General features: G+C 40.0%; 2 protein-coding genes across 3 annotated transcripts; one reads left to right on the forward strand and one right to left on the reverse strand.

Moving 5' to 3' along the window:
* Positions 1-672: 672 nt before the first annotated feature.
* On the forward strand, positions 673-19,247 carry cers5 (ceramide synthase 5). 2 transcript variants are annotated; one of them, XR_002203145.2, is made up of 11 exons: positions 681-1,021; positions 8,902-9,007; positions 9,226-9,356; positions 9,695-9,752; positions 9,892-9,942; positions 11,297-11,389; positions 13,327-13,455; positions 13,966-14,072; positions 15,299-15,455; positions 16,086-16,237; positions 17,710-17,850. XR_002203145.2 is itself a non-coding variant. In XM_020096913.2 (10 exons), exons 1-10 carry the CDS (start codon positions 849-851, stop codon positions 17,872-17,874), a joined length of 1,170 nt encoding a protein of 389 aa, XP_019952472.2. In that variant the 5' UTR covers positions 673-848; the 3' UTR covers positions 17,875-19,247. The 2 variants fall into 2 exon arrangements, 1 of the variants encoding a protein (XP_019952472.2); XM_020096913.2 differs by lacking the exon at positions 16,086-16,237 and having other exon boundaries at positions 673-1,021; positions 17,710-19,247.
* Positions 18,626-19,052, reverse strand: cox14 (cytochrome c oxidase assembly factor COX14). The gene has a single exon (XM_020096916.2). It carries the CDS (start codon positions 19,050-19,052, stop codon positions 18,876-18,878), a length of 177 nt encoding a protein of 58 aa, XP_019952475.1. The 3' UTR covers positions 18,626-18,875.
* Positions 19,248-20,552: the final 1,305 nt, after the last annotated feature.

The raw sequence follows: 20,552 nt of genomic DNA on the forward strand, positions 1-20,552 counted from the left end.
ATATTCCAAATTAAAGTTTGGCAAACATGCTGTGCTCCAGACAAGGTGTAATCTGGATATGCGAATATGTGAATGTACTGCGCCCCATGTGGAGAAGATGCAGTAATATGTGGTATTGCTATCTCCTACTCATGACCCAGATCTGGCAAACATGAGCTGATCACCCATGTGCCATCATTCCATGCAGCATGTGAGCCGGATGACAGAGTGGCGATGTGACATTATGGGTCAAATCTGGGCCAAGAACAATGTTGTTATGTGGGCTTGGCTGCAGAACTCTTTGAGCAACCTGTTGCAATAAAACCCCTGCAGCCAACCTCCATACGCTTATGTGGTGGTGTGGTTACATAGATACCATGGGCCACTTCAGTTTATGATGCAGGACCTCTGGCATCCTTGTTGCCTGAACAAAATATGGATGTGAGCCTAAAGTGGCCCATGTGGTAAATGGCTGGCATGTGGTGTTGCTCTGGCTTACTTGTGGCTCAGATCTGGCAAACAGGAGGTACTGTATGTCTGGTTGGTGGTCCAGTGTTTGCTTTGGGAATATGTAACAAAATCAATATCATCCAAATCAAACAAACCAGTGATTCTCTTCTGGATTCTTTCAGGAGCTCAGTGGTTTCCCTGTTGAACACCGTTATGAGTCTTATTTTGAAAAGTGAGGCGGAAGCGGAGCTGCTGGTGAAGCTGCAGGAGGAGGAGGAGGAGGAGGAGGAGAAGAAGAAGGAGAAGAAGAAGAAGGAGCTGGTTATTCATCACACAAGGGTCGCAGGGGCAGAAGTTTCTGAGCTTTTCTGTGGAGGAGGAAACTACTTCTGTGACCAGGGAGACGAGCTTCCACCAACATGGCTGCGGTCTCAGCCTGGTTCTGGAACGAGAGGTTTTGGCTTCCACACAACGTCACCTGGGCGGATCTGGCGGACCCGGCGCCCGGGGTGGAGTATCCCAAAGTCGGACACTTGTTTGCTGCCCTGCCGCTGGCTCTGGGGATCTTGGCCGTCAGGATCTTCTTCGAGAGGTTCGTATTTACCGCTGTTCTTCCTGTGATGGTTTCTGTCTGGTGAGGGAGGACCGAGCCCATCATGTCCTCACTGCAGCTGCAACAAACTACTGCACAAAGTACTGCACAAAGTACTGCACAAAGTACTGCACAAAGTACTGCACAAAGTACTGCACATCTCACTTTCCCTCTGACAGACAGACATGTGCAGGGAAGTACTTTTGAACACACTGACTTCAAATGCAGCCATTCCCCAAACTCCTGTGATGTCATCACGGATAATCGATAACCATTAATCACTTTGATCAGGTGTCATCTGATGCGTGTGTGTGTGTGTGTGTGTGTGTGTGTGTGTGTGTGTGTGTGTGTGTGAGCAAGTGTTCATGTTCTTCTTATTTTTATGATCTGGGTTTATTCATCCAGTCCTGTGCAAAAGTTCAGCTGTGTTCTACTCAGGTAATAACGTGAGGACGTGACATTGTACTACTACTACACACACACACACACACACACACACACACACACCCACACACACACACACACTGGCAGTAGTGACTTCATTCTTTTAAAACTGCAAAGCTGAGATTTGGTGAAGTTTTTTTTTTTTGTCATCCTACTACTGACCCGGCCCTCTTCCTCAAATAAAGATAAGGCCCCTCACTCCTGTGGTATTGAAAGAAGAAGCAGGGGAATTCCATGTTAGGAAACATCTGGCTCAGTGTGGTGTCATTGACAGGGATGGGGGGGGTACAGCCATCCCATCAGTTCATCCTGATTCCTCTAAAGATTTCAGAATAGATTCAGTTGGTCTGAGGAAATCGAATTTGACACAGAAAAAACAACAACGGCAGACATTTGAAGAAAAGGCTCTGACAGCAGCGTTCTCATTTGAGCTGCAGAACACGTTACTGCTGCACTCACCTTCCATCTACTGACAATGACTGTTGCATCAGGAAAACCACGCATCAGCTGAAACTTCATGTACCGAGCGACCTGTTCCACTCGGTTCAACAGGAAACTTTGTTTAAATTTTCAAGAATTTGTTTAGATGATGATGTGAAGAGGAAGTATTTTCAATGACATGAGCAACAAACCTGTATTTCAGATAAATGATTGTGCTTCAACACCCATGATGAACTTTTTTATTCCATTTATCACAAAACATTTCCATTCTTACTTTTCTTTATCAAACAATAGCTATAGTGTTTTTGTTTGCACAGTGTTGAAGCTAGTTTGAGGTCATATGTAGGGCTTCAGGATATAGAAAAAGTGTGATACACTACTTCAATATATCAGTAGTGATATGAAATAAGATAAAGTGGAGCTTTATACTGATCTGGCTCTTCATGATCTCCCAGGACTTTAATCACATGGCACTGGATATATCATACTTTTTGCAGATTGTATTTTTTATTTATTTTACTCTCTTATACTTATTTCTCCTTTTACATATTTCATCTCTTTCCTAACTGTGGGGTTTCTCCTTGCAGGGACCAATATCATTTTTCTGACTATAACTATAATGAGACAATATAAATCAGTGATATTGCGGCCCCGTATCTTAATGACTTTTTGTCCATGTATTGAATAAGATTGATTTACTTAGTGTTTATTTCTTTGGATAAGCAGTACACAGACATTCTCAACTGGTTGTTTTAGCCGTAAAAAAAAGTTATTTCAATTGATTTTCATTAAAGAAATGTAAACTTGATGCATATTGATGCAGCCATTTTGAAATTGTTTTTAAAGCTGTAATCCATCTATCTTAGCGCTGTCTTCATCAGGTCTGTCATTGTATTTACAAGCACATGATAGATGTGCTGCACATAGACAGTATTTTTTTAATGTCGCACATTTTGGCCTTGGCAGCATACACAGAAACTCTGATATAAATATGATTGAATGTAACACAAGACAGTTGTTGTCACTAACATATCTTGGTCATTCTATTGTTCGTCGATCATTTGATCAAGGGTCACATCATAATGACCTTTGACGTAAACTGCTTGCTGTAATTGTCCGACATCAACGAGACAAATACAGGTAGTACACCTCAATACTGTATATTATCAATACATAATACTGTTTATGATATTAAAGGAGACATATGCTCATAATCCGATTCATACTTTTAATTTCTGTTAATATTTGGAAAGGTTTACATGCTCTGAGGTTCAGAAAACCCTTCACTCTTATCTGTTACTGTTCATTGTTGCAGCAGTAGAAAGTATGAGGAACGGTCTCTGTCTGTAACACTTGGTTTTAGCTCCTGTATCTTTAAGACCCCCCCTCTCGATAAAGCCCAGTCTGCTCTGATTGGCCAGCTGACCCCCTCTGTTGTGATTGGTCAATGGCTTCTAGGAAAGTTTGTGTTCCGCTCTCACTTTACTTGGCTTTGTCAAGGGGGGGTATCAGGTTAGCTTAATGTGCATCAGGCTCGTTGGGGCTTTGTGATGTCACATGACATCACTAAGATGAGGAAGTATTGTTTGGTTTAGTGGCAAAGTGGTTCCGAGTTTCAGGAGCAGGTTTTCTGTGGAGAGAGGAGCTCCGTTTACTTTTACATACAAAAAACCCCAGAACACACGAGAGGAAAAACTGAACAACTCATATCTCCTTTGAATATTGCCGAATGATAGAGGTAGTGTTGTGACTCTCTTGGCACCTACCTACCAGCCCCAAGCACAGCGTCGGTCTTTGTATGTTTGGTTCAGACGTGGTCAAGTGTCTGTAAGTCACGAGCGATCAGATACTGGAGGTGTCTGAGGCGAGCTGCTGAGGTGTCTGTCCCTCTCTAACAGGATCCCGGCCTCGATTAGAGCCTGAGTCCAGTTTGATCCAGGCTGATGTTATCAGAGAGTCCTGTAACCATACGACACTCTGAGCGGATGCCTGGCTCATTCATTTATTTATCAGAGAAAAACATCACACCACAGCTTGAGTTCCGCCTCCTCTTTCTGTAACACACACACACACACACACACTGTGTTTACGCATAGTAACAGTCACACAATGATGAGTTTAGATAAGGGCTGGTTCTCTCAGACACGTCCGACCAACTACTTTTAATCAATTAACTTTTAATCAATTAACTCATTCTAGTAATTCTTTAAACATGATCCTCAATGTTACTTAAAATAGAAACTCGGGACTCCTCCAAGAAGATGTAACATTGCTATGGGTTTATATTATGGCCACCAGTTTCATTTATTTCAACTTGGCTTAAATACTCAATCTCATGCTGTTGTCACGGAGTACAAATCAGTTGCAAGTGTGACACTTCATTGCCACAGTTTTTGAATAAATCCGTAATTGACCCAGTTTTTAAAACTGAGCTGATTTAAGATGCAGATTGTTTTCAGTTTCCAAAACTCCCATAACCTGAACGCTGCATGTCAGCAGCACACGGAACGGAGTTTTAAACTCTATGATTTGATGTTTCTTTCCAAAAAGCATCTTGGGGTTTGTAGTTAACTTTACTTTTATCCATCACACTTATATTTCAATTGCATCAATCTGTTTGTCTTCAACTGACATTTCTCCCTTCAATTCTTATACTTTCACACTTCACACTAGAGCTGCAGAAATTAATCTATTCATAGAAGATTAATTCAGCAGCTTTCTGGTAATTGACTGATCATTCTATTAGTAATTAAAGAAAAATATGTAATGGTAGTTTTTTTTGGTCATATTCGATGGTAAACTATCTTCAGTGTGCAGCCACACGTATAAATCACCTCAGGCTTTGAGGAATGATAAATATTTTCAGTATGCTGAAGCCTGATATTGGGGGGTAAAATAATTCTGATATCGATATATCGGCCGATGTGTATACTAGAAAAATTGGTAATGATTTGTAAGATGTCCTTATCGAATCTTGATGACAAAAAAATGTAATTGAGGGTTGATATTTTAAATAAACTGTATTGCAAATAACTATAAATAAAAAGAAAATACAAATATAGAACTTGAATTAAGAAAATAATCATAATTTTGTACGTTATATCTTGCACAACTTTTCTACATTGTTTATTCAATAAAATACGTTTTCATATCGATGCAGATCAGAAAACATGTGCTGATATATCAGTGAAAGGCAGGATTTTTATCAGCTTTATCCTTTAGACTGCATTGAGCAAAAATTGTTTTGTTCTTGGGAGGCACAGAACCTGCTGCATGTCTCATCTTCGTCATACTGGTTTTAGACAAAGTAATCTGTGTGATAACTTGCCCTAAAAATGAGATAATTCATGTCTGTCAATTAGGAAGAATTGTCACAGGCACATGAGAAAAAAGTTTAACATCATTTTTTCTTCATTCCTTCACTTCACCAGCCCGTGCTGCTTTTATTTACCTTTGTCCTTAAAAAGCAGAGTTTCTATATGTAATCATGAAGCGTAACTGCAGGATTCCTCGTTTACCTTTAGGCAATTCCTCTCTGACTAGACCAGTTTCTTCTTGTTTGATCAGAATCGTGGCTCTGCTGTTGGCTCTGACTTTGCAGCCGGGTTGTGTGTTCGGGCTCAGGCCCTCGTAAGCCTTGTCATGAGTTAAACTGCGTTAAGACTACAAACCTGGATGTGTATGGCATTAGGAGCAGACAGATTTGCTTTGTGAGTTGTTGTTAACACCGATTCCTCTTAAACTAGCTACAAGGTATTCCGTCTAAACCCCAGAGGAAGCACAGGAAGAGACTTAACATCCTTCTTATTCTCTGCTCTGTTTATCGCATTGTTTGTCCCCAGAATCATGTTTGTCCCACTGAACTGACACAAACTGTAGCTGAACAATTCAAATGAGAACCACAGTGAAAGTGTCCATGAATAGAACTGAGACTGTTCCTCAGACAGGGCCCTGGCACTGGGAGGTTTTCCCCCATGTCAAGGTTGTGTCCAGCCTGCGGTCAGGACCACTCGCCTCCATGCACACACAGCACACTGTGCCCGTGCCTTGTTAACAGGCTTTGTGTCGGAGTGATCCAGTTTTGAGGAGGAACAGGGACGTTTTGACATGTGACATAAATAGATTAGCATGCGTCTCTCGCCTTTTCCCCCTCTTGTTGCTGCAGAGCGACAATAACCACTTCAGGCTCGGGCTTGTGTGAGCTATTTCTGTCGTTTCTCCCTCCTGTTTCTCATAAATCCTGAAGGCCTGTGCTTACAAGATAATCGAGACTGTTGCATCTGTGCTGCATCAGCTCATCTTTTATGATTGTGATTGAGTAACAGTTTAACAGAGAGATTGTTAGAGAGTGAATCAAAGTACTTATTACCACGTGGTCAGTTCCAGTCTCACTTTTTGGCTGAATCATATTTAACACTGTGCTGAACTTAAAGTTTTAAGCGATTAAAGGTCCGAACACTGATCGCTGTGTGTCGCACTGTGCTCGTTAAAATGGTTTTATGCACTGTAACAATGAGATGTGGATTGTGATGTTGATTGTTGAACATCATCATGTCACATATCCAGTCGAATGCCTCTGCAGAATACACTTTGAGGCCAGTTTACTATCAGTGACGTCACATTTATGTGAAGTGAAACTGCTTCACAAATGTCATGGAAATGTGGGAAAGTGAGAAAATATTTCAAGAACCAGTTTTTGGGTCCATAATCATAATGCAAGATTGAATTTGGCTCAAGCTTTTTCTTCAAATTTCTTTATATAATAAATTCAGCTGCACAGCGTAGACTTTGTAGAGGTTATACAACCCAGGAGCGAGTGTGATCTACGTCCCTGCTTCAAAGTAAATGCCACTAAAGATCAAGAAGTAGACAGTGCTGAGGGCCAAATCAGGTTCCTGCAGGGAGACAATAAAGAAACCGGGGGATGAGTGGTGTGTGGTTTTTACGTCAGACAAAAGGCTTTGTTTTTTTCTCTGTCCCACAGATTACAATGGATCAGGCTATTTTGTGGTGAGTGTCAGATTCCCTCCGACAGTAACTCCTCTCCTTGTACACGGCAGAAGACAATAGAGGTTTTATGATAAGGAGGATTTTTTATTGAAGTTCAGTATGGATTCAAGATTGCTAAACCGATACGTGAAGAACCTGATTACTGTGAAGAAGCACCAGGTGAGGTTTCCAAGTTTGAAATGCAACCACTTTCTCAGGCTACATCATGAGAAGAGTTTCTTCATCAATGAGGCTTTTGTTTTAATCAGTTTACAACTGAAACATTAAAAAACACCCGCAAAAGAAAATGAGCTCACTAGAAACTCATCTCTTGATTCTTTTCTCTCTTCTGGTTCATGTCACTGACTGATCATACAGACATTTACATTTATGTTGATATTCCGCCAAGGCCCAGCAGTCCCTTCAGATTCTGCCCCAAATCTCTCCTGTTTGTTTGGACATAATTCTAAAACGTTTGAAGCTACATATAAACTGTTGATTCCAGACTGAATGTCAGCTACACATTGCTGATAAAAATAAAGTCTTCCCCCCAAATTGAAACCACATTTAAATCTGCAAGTTCACATTTACAATTCTAGAGGGGCGTAGATTTCCTCTCCTCAGTCCTTAAGTCCCCTCTTTAGTCCACGTTTTAGCCAGAGGCATGAACATCCTGCACTTTGAATTCCTGTTGAAGTTTTCTGGACCGACAGAAATATTGACAGTCCACTCCAAACTGCAACTTACCACTCACCGTGGAGACCTCTGAAGTTTAACTTACATCAGACTCTTTACAAACAGACCAAATGATTGCTGCTCATTCTAACTGAATACTTCAGATAACAGCATGAAACTATCAATGTGATGTTTTCAACCTTGTGTTTAGTAGAAGCATGAATAACTGGCTCTAAATCAACAGCGCACTAAACCCTGAGCTGCAGAAATTAGAGACTGACCTTGTGGATTCAGACCCTTGTCTGTTCAAATGAGCTTTATTTCATTAACTTCAGCACCATGTCTGGAAGTCGCTGCACTTCTCTTGCTCTCCTTTTTTCCCACAGAAACAAGTCGTTCAAACTGTAGAATCCACATGTTAAGAATTTCACAGGAATGAATTTCCTTCAGGAATTTCTGTGTATTTTTTTTTGCAGCAGCCGCACTGACGGTGCACACAGCCTAGCAAATGATTTATTGGATCTTTTTTATTATGCTCGACAATGGAACGGTATTTTGAAGGGATTGTCCTCACAGTTTCTTTTGGCATGAAGTGGTACATGGATAGTTGAGATGTGTTTGTTGATGTCCAACTGGCAAGGGATTTAACTGTCAAAATCAGGATTTGCCAACACATCTGCCAAGGATTTAGGCCTTATTTGGACATGCAAGAAAGCTCACAACTATTATTATTTATGATCATGATACGCCCACATGGTTGTATTATAACAGAAAGCACAAGTGGACGATAATAGCTAATAAGCCGTTCTTTGTGCACGTTTAGTCTCTGGATAATTTATTAGATTAATCAGATCAACATTTAGGTTGAACTCAGTTGAAATGGAGAACAAACATGTTGGCGAGGGTCACACAAGGTCACAGTGTTCCCATCATGAAGAAGGCATCGCAGAATCACTGGGGGATTTTTCAGAATCTCCCCCTCAGCATGTGTTTCCTGTGTTTCATCCACTGATGGTCATTAGCTTGCCAGGCTAATGCAACACATTAACCACGCGGTCAGAGAGGGATGAAGGAGAAACACAGTTTATAAATGTGATTTGAAAAAGACTGAACCAGACATGAACCTGCAGCTTAATAGAAGTAGTAGTATGACTTTATTGGGCTTCAGTTCATTGTAATGCTCTGTAATTCTACATCACAATTTCAAAATGTTATTGTTTTAAGATATATACGTCTGTTATCTGCTCACTGACGGAATGCATCACGTCATCCTCTCCGAGCCGCTGTGCAGGTTTTAACATCACATCTCACACGCTGACCCTCTGTTACAGATTTATTGCCAGTACCTGTGCCCAGCGTCTCCACCTTCAACCAGGTGTTGGAAGAAGAGCTCAGCCCAACACAGTGCTGGAGAAAGTTTATACATCCATCACAAAGGTTGGATTTCTTTTCGACAGCTTCTCTTTCTTTTCTTTTCTTTTTAAAGAAGCATTCAGGTGCTGGAGTATAAAGAATAGTTGCCATGTTAATGAATTCTTTTTTTATACTGTTGTGAATAAACATTCACATTCCCACATCGTACGGGGCTTTTTTTCCTCCCTGTTGGGTTCCTTAATACAAACTGACGTTGTTTGCTGTTTCTTCTCTCTGCACAGAGTCCAGACTCCCGACATCTGGACGGCCTCTCCAAACAGCTGGACTGGGATGTACGAAAGGTCCAGCGTTGGTTCAGACAACGCAGGAACCAAGACAAACCCAGCACACACACTAAGTTCTGCGAGAGCATGTAGGTTCATGTCTTCTGTGATCACCTTTATCTATATCTGCAGGCTTGAGCAAAGCTTGCAGTGGTTGCGATTTTGTATGGATGTGGTATCTTTGTGGGGCCAGCACTGAGTTTCAGAACGTCAGGTTAGAACATCTTGTCCGTTCCTTTATAACTTCTTCTTTCAATAATTTGGATTGAAATTTAAAACACACTTCCAATCACTTGTTTCTCAATATGAGTTATGGCATCATGTTTTTGTCATGTTAGCGTTGGGGCGAATGGATGTTAAATGTTTGATGTTGCCTCTTAAATCAGTCGTATTTCTGAGATCATAATCTCCTCTCTTGTTTTTCTAGGTGGAGGTTAACATTTTACTTGTGCATATTTATCTATGGCATCCGGTTTTTGTTGCAGGTGAGCAGAGTCTCAGATCGAGCTTGAAAACTATGATAAATCGTCTGTGTTTCTTCATTTGTTCACAATTCAAAGGTTAGGTATATTTCAATATGTCATAGCTTTATCATTGGTTTACTAAAACAAAGTTTGTTTTCAGTCCCCTTGGATGTGGGATACACGACATTGCTGGTACGGTTACCCCTATCAGGTATGATGCAGTTCTACTCCCTGTCTGTGAATCTTTAATGCAGTTCAATACCATTCAAGCCTCAGAAATCAAAGTTAAAGCAACAATATCAGGAAGTGAACAGGGCTGTTTGTATCAGTGTCTGTTCCCTTTACTTCACTGCTGTTTCCTGCTTGTGTGTATATAAGACCATGTGTCATAAAAGGCAGCAAACTAATATTAATATCATGTAGTGGATTTTGTATTTGGGAGTAAAACCGTTTTATTGTACACTTTAAAAGAACAGCCCTAATTTACTTTCTCCCTCTATATATATACTTCCACATTACAACTCATACAGATACTCAGCTGCTGCTTAGATACCATGTTGCTAAGATACTATTACCTTTGCTAGTGCTACGCTCGAATTACATGCATTCAACCATGATATCGTCCCTTGGGTTTGGAGATGTGATGATATAAACTACGAGATAATGATGTTGTTTATACTTTGTTTTGTTTCCCTTGAACTTCTCTGGTTGGATCAGACCATGTCGAGCTAGTTTGAAAATCAATGAACACAACTGATTTATTTCTCTGTGATTACTTTGTTTTGTTTTGGGGGTTTTTCGCCTGTAGATTCAAAAGGAATTTCAAATAAGTTTGAAGGTAAATTTGAAAACAGTGTCGGCAATAACAGTCAGAGACAGTCTGAGTTAAACATGAAATTGTCCTGCTCAGTAATTTTAAGCTCCATTAAACTCGTCTCTATCTGCCTTCTCCTGACTGTCCTGAGCCAAGTAAAGACCAAATTGTACAAACAAATCCTACAAAAATAATGTAATTGTGCTTATATGTAATCACAATACAAAGTTAAATATGCTACGAGTAAAAACTTTATCCGTAATTCATCTGCAAAACCGTTTAATAAACGCTGTAATCTCCTAATTGTCATTTAGATTTCAGTCACATACACACCCCCGATCACATTTCCATCAGATAACATCTCAAGCTGCAGGTTCACATTCCGATTACAGCAGTATGATTCAAATATGCTTCACAAAGATGTGTTATCTGTCTAATGCTCATTCAGGGGAGCAGAGTTTTAAACCCTGGCGCTCTGCAAGACACTTTATCTGCTGTGTTGAGAGTGAATTACTGTAGTGTCGACAGAGCCCATCACATTGTCAGGCTTGACACAATTCACTGAAAAACACAGCTTCTCACATTGTATTGCCAAAGTAACTCAGACCAGGATGTGTGTGCTGATTTGCAACATTGCTGCTCAGCGGTGGTCACATGTCGTCCTTTCACATCCAGTGTTGTTTATTTAAAATGAATAAGTTTGTTCTTTAATCCGACTCCTTAAACCCGCCTCTCCTCTCTGTGTCTTCAGGTCATGACTCCGGGTCTTTACCACTACTATGTGACAGAATTGGCCTTCTACTGGTCACTCATGTTTTCCCAGTTCTCCGACATAAAAAGGAAGGTGAGAGAAACGACTCTGGCTCTGTGAGACTCGACCACACTGGGTCCTCTGCAGCTGCCGCTCCCTGTTAGACTTTTGTTAATACGTCTATTGTTCCTCATCTGGCAGCGACAGAGATGTGTCAGACTGTGTCTGCATGCCTGATCAAGGTTGCAAGTTTTTCTAATGTATGCACATGAACACATGGCGAATTAAGACCGGACCTGACTTTGTTACAAGCTCTAGAGTTGTGTTCACTTTGGAGGGTCACGCTGGCAGAGCTGCTGCTGCTCGCTGAGTGAAGCCCTTGTATTTTCAGCACGAGGGTGCCTGCAGTCATGTGATTGCAGGATGGAGCAGGCCTAACTCTAGTAGAACGAAAGAAATTCCACACAATGCCAGCGTATTAGAGCCGGAGCTTCAGCCACAGACACTTGCCTTAAATGTTTTACATGCTTTTGCACCACAAATGTCTGGAATGACTGATGAAGTCCTCCAGTGATACTTGTTTTATATAGTTTTAATTTCATGATCTTATGGTAAGATGAGGCTGGTGAAACTCATCTTTCTGTAGATGTATGTTCATGAGGCTAAAAGCTGTGGTAGCTCAGTTGTATTACAAATATTCATTCTAAAGTTCTGTGTATATTTGCATATAAATGCTCACATTCTATGCTACAGTAGTGATTTTATAATTTAAAGAGATCAACAAAGGAATCTTTAAACATTCTTTGAAGGTGGATTCTAAAGGTTTTGACATTTTACATGATTGCACATTGAAGTTTCTGTTGTTTTAAAAGACCATTAAAGTTGCAGAATGTATTATTAATTATTTTTAATAATGATAAACAAGTGAAAGATTATTTATTAGTCTGAATATGGGGAACTTTGATGTGATACAGCAGCAAAGGGGAAAGTAGAAATAACACTATTGTTAAAGTTATAAATAAGTAGATAAAATATTACTTAATTGCACAGTTAAATGAGTTAACAACCTGACTAAGATTTAAAAGGAGCAGTGCACATTCTTCATTCTTACAGCAGCAGCAGAAATTCATGACCAAACATACTGTTGACCAACTCTGCTGCAGATCTTCTGTCCACTCACTGTCTGCTGCTGTCAGTCCAGATGACCGAATGGTCAGATGCACATGTCTCTGCTCTTGTGTCTCTGCCTCTGTTGCATAAAACAAGTGCTGCTGCTGGGTCAGATTTGATTTCAGATAACTTTCCGTCTGTTCGCTCAAAAAGAGTTGAGCACTGTTAAGAAATTACGATGAGGAAATTCAGTATTTATCTGGAGTTTTATGCAGCCACAAAATGTGATCTGTCCTCTCACATGTGTCTCTAAAGGCCCCAGGTGTTGAACTGTACATGTAGATGTAGCAGCTTTGTGGTTTAATGATGCACTCTGTGTTTTATCTCCATCTTCTGACAGTTGACCTTAATACTGATGTGATATATGGGGCTGATAGAGGGCGTGAGGTGATGATGCTAACAGGAAACGTTCATATATTCTGTGTTGCTTTCTTTAGCACATTACACTGCTGCTGCCAGACGCTTTAACCCACATAACTGATCATAGATCACATTCCTTATATGGACCAGTGTCCATTTGCTTTAATGTATTATTAAGTATTAAATGCTTTGGTGCAGACAAAAGCTCTTACACTGCATTAGACAACTCAATTAAAACAAACGTCATAAATACTTAATGCTGGTCTCCCAGCACAAAGGAGAATCATGGTGCAGCGTGATGTTCATTGGCTGGAATGACTTCCTCATGAGTGCTCCGCTGCTTGATCAGCATTGGCTCAAAACCCATTTATAAGCCACAAAAAGTGATGGAATCGCCTGAGTGATTTATCCTAAGGGGGGATCGATATCCATCAGTTCATCCAATAGTTGATATATTTCTGTCTAGACGCTCACCGTGTCTAACCTCTTTATAATTTCAGGACTTCACGATCATGTTCATCCATCACCTGGCGACAGTCGGCCTGATCAGCTTCTCCTACGTCAACAACATGGCGCGGGTCGGGAGCCTGGTGATGTGTGTCCATGATGCCTCTGACTTCCTGCTGGAGGTCAGAATTTTATCAAATGCACCAAACTGGTGTTTTTACATTTTTTACTTTTACTACAAATCAAATGTAGTTTACTTCACTTAACCTCTGGTCTTTTTTTTCTTTCTTTTTTTTTATCATAGCTTCTAATCCATTATTTTTTAGATGTTCTATAACATGGTCACACTATAAATGACCCTAATACTTCATACCTTATTTACAGACGTTTTTATATATAAGGGGCCACTTACTGTAATGCACGATGTGATGTAACATTTCATTATAAGGAATTACCATTAATTCACTAAGGTAAGAGGGATACATTTAAAATACAGTCAGGTGCTGTTTAAAACTATGCAGCTTTGGATTTAACATACAGTAGTTTCCCATTAGGATATTTATTGTTTAGTAGCCTTTTATCAGTTGCTTTCAGAAACAATAGATATGAAAACTGATTGTTGTTTATGAAAGAAAAAATAATCTTCACTTCACAAGACTTAATAATATTAATTTATTTATTTTTTCCAACAGGCAGCCAAGCTGGCCAACTATGCCAAATACCAGCGCCTGTGTGACTTCCTCTTCATTGTGTTCAGTGTGGTTTTCTTCATCACACGACTTGTTATATATCCAATATGGTGAGTTCTCTGTGACACCTGCAACCTCAGCATGAACTATGTAAATACTAACGTTCATTTTGAAAATCACTCCAAATATTTCCATGGTGTCTTTTCCTGGCAACAAAATATCTGTGTTTTTAAGGAAATGTTTGATCAGGAATCGTCTTTCAGCAAAATGATGATCTCTCTCCTGAATGTTTGCCTTTGACTTTTTTAAATGACATAGCCTGCCTGCAAATACGATGCCTACAAACTTGTACTTAAAATTGTTGACATATATCTATATATTCTATTTTTGAAATGTTATTTACATAGCATTTCCTTTTTCATCTTTATCTTTCACTCATCTTTTCCTCCTTTCCTTCTTTTATATTATTACACATTAGCTTTTAGTTCCCCCTCTAGAGTATACCACTTTTCATATTTCACAGAATGTATTTGTATATAAGTTTGTGACAAATAAATATTTGAATATTGAATCTAATATTCTAGCTTTGATAGCAGCTGAGCACCGGTTAGAAAATATTGAATTTCAGGCCATATCCCTAAACTCTTTATATTTAATGTGAGTGGTGAGAAACACAAGCTCTATTACAGGAGAGTAATGGAAGATTTAAGAATGAAAAGTATCATGGTCTGATGTTCAGAGATAACTATGATCTGATGCAACCAACACATGCTTGTAATTCTGATGAGGCAATTTCCAGGACGGCCGCGGTGCCCGACAAACAGATTCATTGTTGCACAGATCTTCGGTAAAGTTGAAGCTTAAAGGAGCCGAGTCGATGTCGACTGTTTCTCGACAGACGTGGATGTTGAAGCTCAACCTCCAGAGACGAACAATAGGGAGCCTATCATTACCAAAAGTAACCTGAGCAGCTAGATTCAGTGTCTTGGTGTGGGCGAGTGATGAAGCTAGTGTTGCCGCTGCAGCTACCCTCACTGAAATCCATACCTTTGCAGGGGGAGGCAGGTCTGTTGACAACCACCTGTCACTCATGCAGATTTAAAGGACGTGACCTCATCCACCACATCATTTCACCTCCTCGGCTTCCAAACGGGAATTACAATCTGTGCCGTTACCTCATTAGAGAAGTGGTTAATGAAATGATGAGGCTGGACATGTTGTTGCTCCTGCTCGTAAATATTCCGTCCACTTTCTGAAAGTGGTCTCAGACTTTTGAACCCCATCGTATGTGCCTTCACTCAAACGTCCTACACCTGTTTGTCTCTTTGTTTCCCAGGGTCCTTAACTCCACTATGTTTGAGAGCTGGGACATAGTCGGGCCGTTCCCGTCCTGGTGGGTCTTCAACATCTTACTGCTCGTCCTACAGGTGCTGCACATCATCTGGTCCTACCTCATATCCCGTATAGCTGTGAAAGCCATGCTGCGCGGCAAGGTGGGTCACTCACCGTCAGGCGAGTAAACAATAAGTCAGAAAATGAAACACCAGCTATTTGGGGGTTTTGCTCTTTGTTGCCACAGTAAATTTATTTTGGTCAAATAAAGCAAGATAGAAAGATGTCACCCTCTGCTCTCAGAAACCTCAGACCAACGTTTTGGTTCCTTAATTGATCATAAAATCTACTGAGTTGTTTGACATCTTATATATTCAACATTTCTGTCAGGAGTCATTGTTTTCCCACTATTACAACATGCAAGTCAGGCGTCTTTGTTTTTCTGATACGAGCACCTGTTACTTTTACTTCACTGCATTTGACAAAAATAACTGCTGTGGTTTTTTAAGTATCGGTGTGTGAACTGCTGAAGTCACACTGTTCTGTACAGTGTAACTTCAGTTTAATAGTATTAAATAGACAAACTCCCTTACTGTGTTGATGGCAAAGAGAACAGTGTTACAGAGTCGACAGAGCAGCGACACGGCTGAATAACATCCAGGCATCTGTTTGTGATCAGAACGTGTTTATTGAAACATACAGAATAACATCACAGATATTTTTTGGTGATGACGTTGCCGTCTCAACACTTTCTCCCAGTCTGTCCCTGACTCTGTCTCATCTCTCTGCAGACGCTGTTTGTTTCCTCTCCCTCTGGAATGAGAGAGAGAGATCCTGTCTTTCTTTCTATCTTTGTCCAATGAGCCAATTCCTGCACTTCGCTCTCGCTTCTCTCCATTCGCTTTGTCCGCTTGACAACTTTACCTTCTCTGTTTCTTTGGCTGTAAGTTTCTGTTCACCCCCGTTCTGTTGTGATTCCTCTTACACGTCCTAATTTCATCCGTCCTCCTCATTGCAATAAGGATTTAGTGTAGCTGCTGTGGGTTCAATTGGACGGCTGCTGTTACAGTAGATTGACACTTGGGTTCAACCCCAGTCTCACGTAGAGAGCCAGTAGGAGGAGAGTTGAAAATGACGAGTAAAGTAGTAACAGTGTCATGAATGTCAGGTATGTCCAACTGTTTCTCTTCAGGCAGGAGTGGGTTGAGATTGTTCCTACACCACCACCCTGTGGTTATGACGAACAGCGATTTAAACTAGAAAGACGTTTGTCAGAGTTCTTTAAAAAGATAAATGAAAAAGACAGAAACTTATTTCAAATAAGGCAACAGCAACACGCTAAACTGAAAGTTTCAGTATCAAGATGGAGCAGACATTTTCTACACATCTGACCTTGTTGATATAAAGTAACACCCAATCATTGGTTTCACGTCTATGCACTGTTAACATTTCAGTCGGAGTGATTGTCCATCGATTTCCTATTTTATTAGAATAGGTTTTAAAGGGTTTGAATTATGAACATTTTTTATTGTAGCATTTCACAGAAAGAGGCGGTTTTCTTCTCCAAATTTCCTCGAGATTAATCTCAAAAAGTAAAATGGGAAAACAAACAAAAGAGCAAACCAACCACTTTCAGTTTCAGCCAGTTTTTCCTCATGAAATTCTGGAGTATCTACAGATCTCTGCCCACAAGAATGGAATACATTTAAATAAATCAATCAATAAAAATGGACTCTAGAAACGAATGGATATTTTCTGATTCATTGTCACTTTGGTATTAAGTGGTCATGGCCCAGCAGTGTGAATATAAACATTAGCATGATTGCAGATCAGCATGTGAGAGACATCAACGTGGCTTTAGACAAACCCTGCAAAGATGAACCACACAAACCGTAGACAAAATGCATTTATCTCACAACTTATTTAACAAATATGAACTCTACAGCCGATGTGGCTCTTTTCTTTTGGGCTTTGTCAGTAACAGAGCTTCAGAATGGACAAGCTATCTGCGACTAAACTGGAGGTGCGAATGTAAAATAAACAAAGAAATAAAAACTACTTGAAAGACTTTTTCCAAATCTGTTTTAAATGTTCACATCTTAATCTGTTCATTAAATAGTTCCCTCTTCATACTGGTGCTGAAGAGATTCTTCTTAGTGTGAGAGATGGAGGTCAAAGTACACAAGAAACTCTGCAACATATGGGCGTGTCAGTGTTATATTAACCTGACCGTGGAAAATATGAACTTGACTTTCATGTCATATAACAACAATGTCGACAGTCACAGCGTTATATGGCAGAATGATAAAGTGCCACTTGAAACGTTTCCTTTTATTCATTTATAGCAGTGATTAGGATTTCTTGTGATTAAACCTGTGTGGCTTTAACTTCCTCATTATTCTCCCTGTCTGCCAGGTGTGTAACGACGTCCGCAGTGACATTGAGAGCAGCTCAGAAGAAGACGTTGACACGCCCACAGACGCCCTCAAGGCTCCTGCTCATTCTCCCAAGGGAGAGAATGGCACTAACGGCCACTGTGCTGCCTCCAGAGCTCAGGCACACAACCACAGCAGCTGGTGACATGGTCCCTGGCGCCCCCTGCAGTTTGTTTTCCTGAGCGCTTAGTTTGTCCTGTGAAAGTCGTGCAAGCTCCCTCTCACATTTGAGACACACGCAGTCTTCAACCACACATTACTCAGACAGCGAGTGTGCACAGATTCACATGTTGGTGAACTGACGGATACACAGATACTTGAACAGCACAACTCAAGAGGGGAAACAACATGGAAATCAGTTGTAGCAAGTGATTTAGCCTTTTTCTTTTAAACAATTTATTTTGTGTGTTTGGCTGCAGATGTTGGTCGGTTTCAAGGTTCGCTCCCAGTTTTATTGGTCAGATGAACTTGATTTATTTTGTTTCCATGGGTTCATTTCATTTATAGGATAGAAAACTCTTCCTGGGGCGGGTTTGACCTTTCAAGGATTTTGCACTTCTTTATTCAAATTTAACAAGTCACAGTTGTTATTCGTAGAATATCTGCTTTATGTGGCCGTCTCTGCCCTTTGCAGGTTTGTGTGCTTTTACCCTTGAACCACAGTGTTTGGCCACTTTGTGACTTCTGGTTTTGTTCCGTTTTGCAGTTTTTTTAACTTCTCCTGAGACCAAATGTTTATGAAATTGTTTGATGTTACTGCCTATAGAAGAATCCAGGTATAAGGACCATAATGTCTGCTCTCACTGAGTGCCTTGTAAAAATGTTTTTCCAAATATATTCTGTTGTTGAAAGACAACTTTTTTAGTGCAGTTCTGTCTAGAAACACTTTTACACTGTGTGGTTAAAGGCATTTAATTTAATACAATTCAAACAATTACAACCATCTTCACTTCTGAAACGCTCATAACATGGATGTCAATGTTGGTTCATTTTCTAGATGAGGTTTTCATGAACAAAACATCTTCCTTGCGAGGACACAATACCCGCGACAAACATCCCGATTGGAAAAATCATGTTTGTGATTTTAGCGATGGACCAAAAAGAGGAGGAATGGGGAGAAATGTCCACATGTGTGCAAAGAGGAGATCAGTCTTTGATGATTTCAGGATCCTGATTTTCTGCTGCCATTTTCAGCGCCTTTTGCTTCTGCATGTATCGGTATCCTCGCATGGCACACATGTATCCTCCGTACGCCGTCAGCAGCATCATCGAGGCAGAGAAGGCCCGATAGCCGAAGTCAGCCAGACGCTTCCCAGTAACCATGGTGATGAACCTGAAGGGACCAGGAACATGATGTCAGAGCAGCATCAGCAGCAAAAACACTTCACAGCACTGACGAGAAGTAAAGTAGTTTTACCCAAGTTATTTATTGTTGACTAATTTAAAGCTGGGATTTTGCACCATCATTTATAATGTGTTCACTGTCTCCTAAGTTGTATTAAACAAAATACATGTTGAGTTATTTTTATGTGATTTTCCACCATCTTATAAACATTACGATATTATATGCAAACCACCATACAGCATTCTGTCCACATCAGTAATGCTGGACTCATAATATATTATATACTTGCTGTCCCTTATTAAGGGAAATAGTCTTTAACAGGCTACGTGTATCTAATGGTAAATATTTAACAGATAGTTGTTTTACATACAGAACAAAATAAGCTTATAAAAGATGGTATCACGGTTACAGATTAACCAACAAATAAAGCACATGATAAAGTTGGCTCCACTTCAATACAGCATCCAAATACTTCTTCTATGTACCTTCTATTAAATATCATGATCAATTTATTCTAGATTACACAAATGGTCACTTTTAAGTAAATTATACAAATTATTAATCCTGTACCTTATAGTACTTAAAGGTACAGTGTGTAGACTTTAGTGATATCTAGTGTTGAAGTTGCATGTTGCAGCTGAACACCCCTCACCTCACCCTCTCCTTCCAAACAGGAAAAAGAACCTGTGGTAGCTTCGATTGTCATAAAAACTCAAAATGTGTTTAGTTTGTTCAGTCTGGACTAATGTAAATATAAAGTATTTAATTACAATTCATACAATTTAGATGAAATGAACAAGAGAAAATATCATGAGGATTATTCTACAATGAATTTCTGCCAATAGTTCCCTTTCACCTAAATCTCACACACTGGAGCTTTAAATACAGTAATTAAGGAAATCATGTGATATAACATATCATAGAAATCTGATTCAAGTCAACAAAGCAAAACTCTACATGTTAGATTGTTAAATCAGTAAATAACAACAGCTCTTCCAGGACGAAGTCAAATGTGACTGAATGAAAATACTTTTGAACGCAGGAGACTTTTCTTATATTTGTAGTTGAGCACTTTAGTTCCCAGGTGAAGGTCCAGACTCTGGTGTAACTCACAGAATCACAACAACCACACAAACTAAAACTACAAACTACACTCACTCAGACAAACCATCGATAGATCCGCTTCAATGCTGTCAGGTGTTATTAGCATTAAAGGTTTGTCTCTGCACGTTAGCATCCTTCAGCTCAGCTTCGTCACTTCTCACACTGTTTTATCGACTTCCTACAACTCCACGTGTTTGTCACATCTCTTACCAGAGGACAATCTTTTAAATTAACGTCCTTACCTTTTATTCCGAAGCTGAAATCAAACGCAGGCTGTCGCTGTTTTCCTCAATGTCAGCGTGTGAGAATTAGCACTTGAGCTAACCTTCGCTTTCGTAAGCTACGGAAACCCAGAGGGAACGTTTTTCTTCTTC

This window comes from Paralichthys olivaceus, chromosome 2, assembly GCF_024713975.1.
Source record: "Paralichthys olivaceus isolate ysfri-2021 chromosome 2, ASM2471397v2, whole genome shotgun sequence".
NCBI classification, from domain to species: domain Eukaryota; kingdom Metazoa; phylum Chordata; class Actinopteri; order Pleuronectiformes; family Paralichthyidae; genus Paralichthys; species Paralichthys olivaceus.

Excerpts from the sequence above, each read along its gene's own strand:
- cers5 (XM_020096913.2), top strand. The coding sequence starts at position 849 with ATGGCTGCGGTCTCAGCCTGGTTCTGGAACGAGAGGTTTTGGCTTCCA. Across the intron at positions 9,357-9,694 it reads ACTAAGTTCTGCGAGAGCAT|GTGGAGGTTAACATTTTACT; the intron begins GTAGGTTCATGT and ends TTGTTTTTCTAG. Across the intron at positions 9,753-9,891 it reads GCATCCGGTTTTTGTTGCAG|TCCCCTTGGATGTGGGATAC; the intron begins GTGAGCAGAGTC and ends GTTTGTTTTCAG.
- cox14 (XM_020096916.2), bottom strand. The coding sequence starts at position 19,052 with ATGGTTACTGGGAAGCGTCTGGCTGACTTCGGCTATCGGGCCTTCTCT.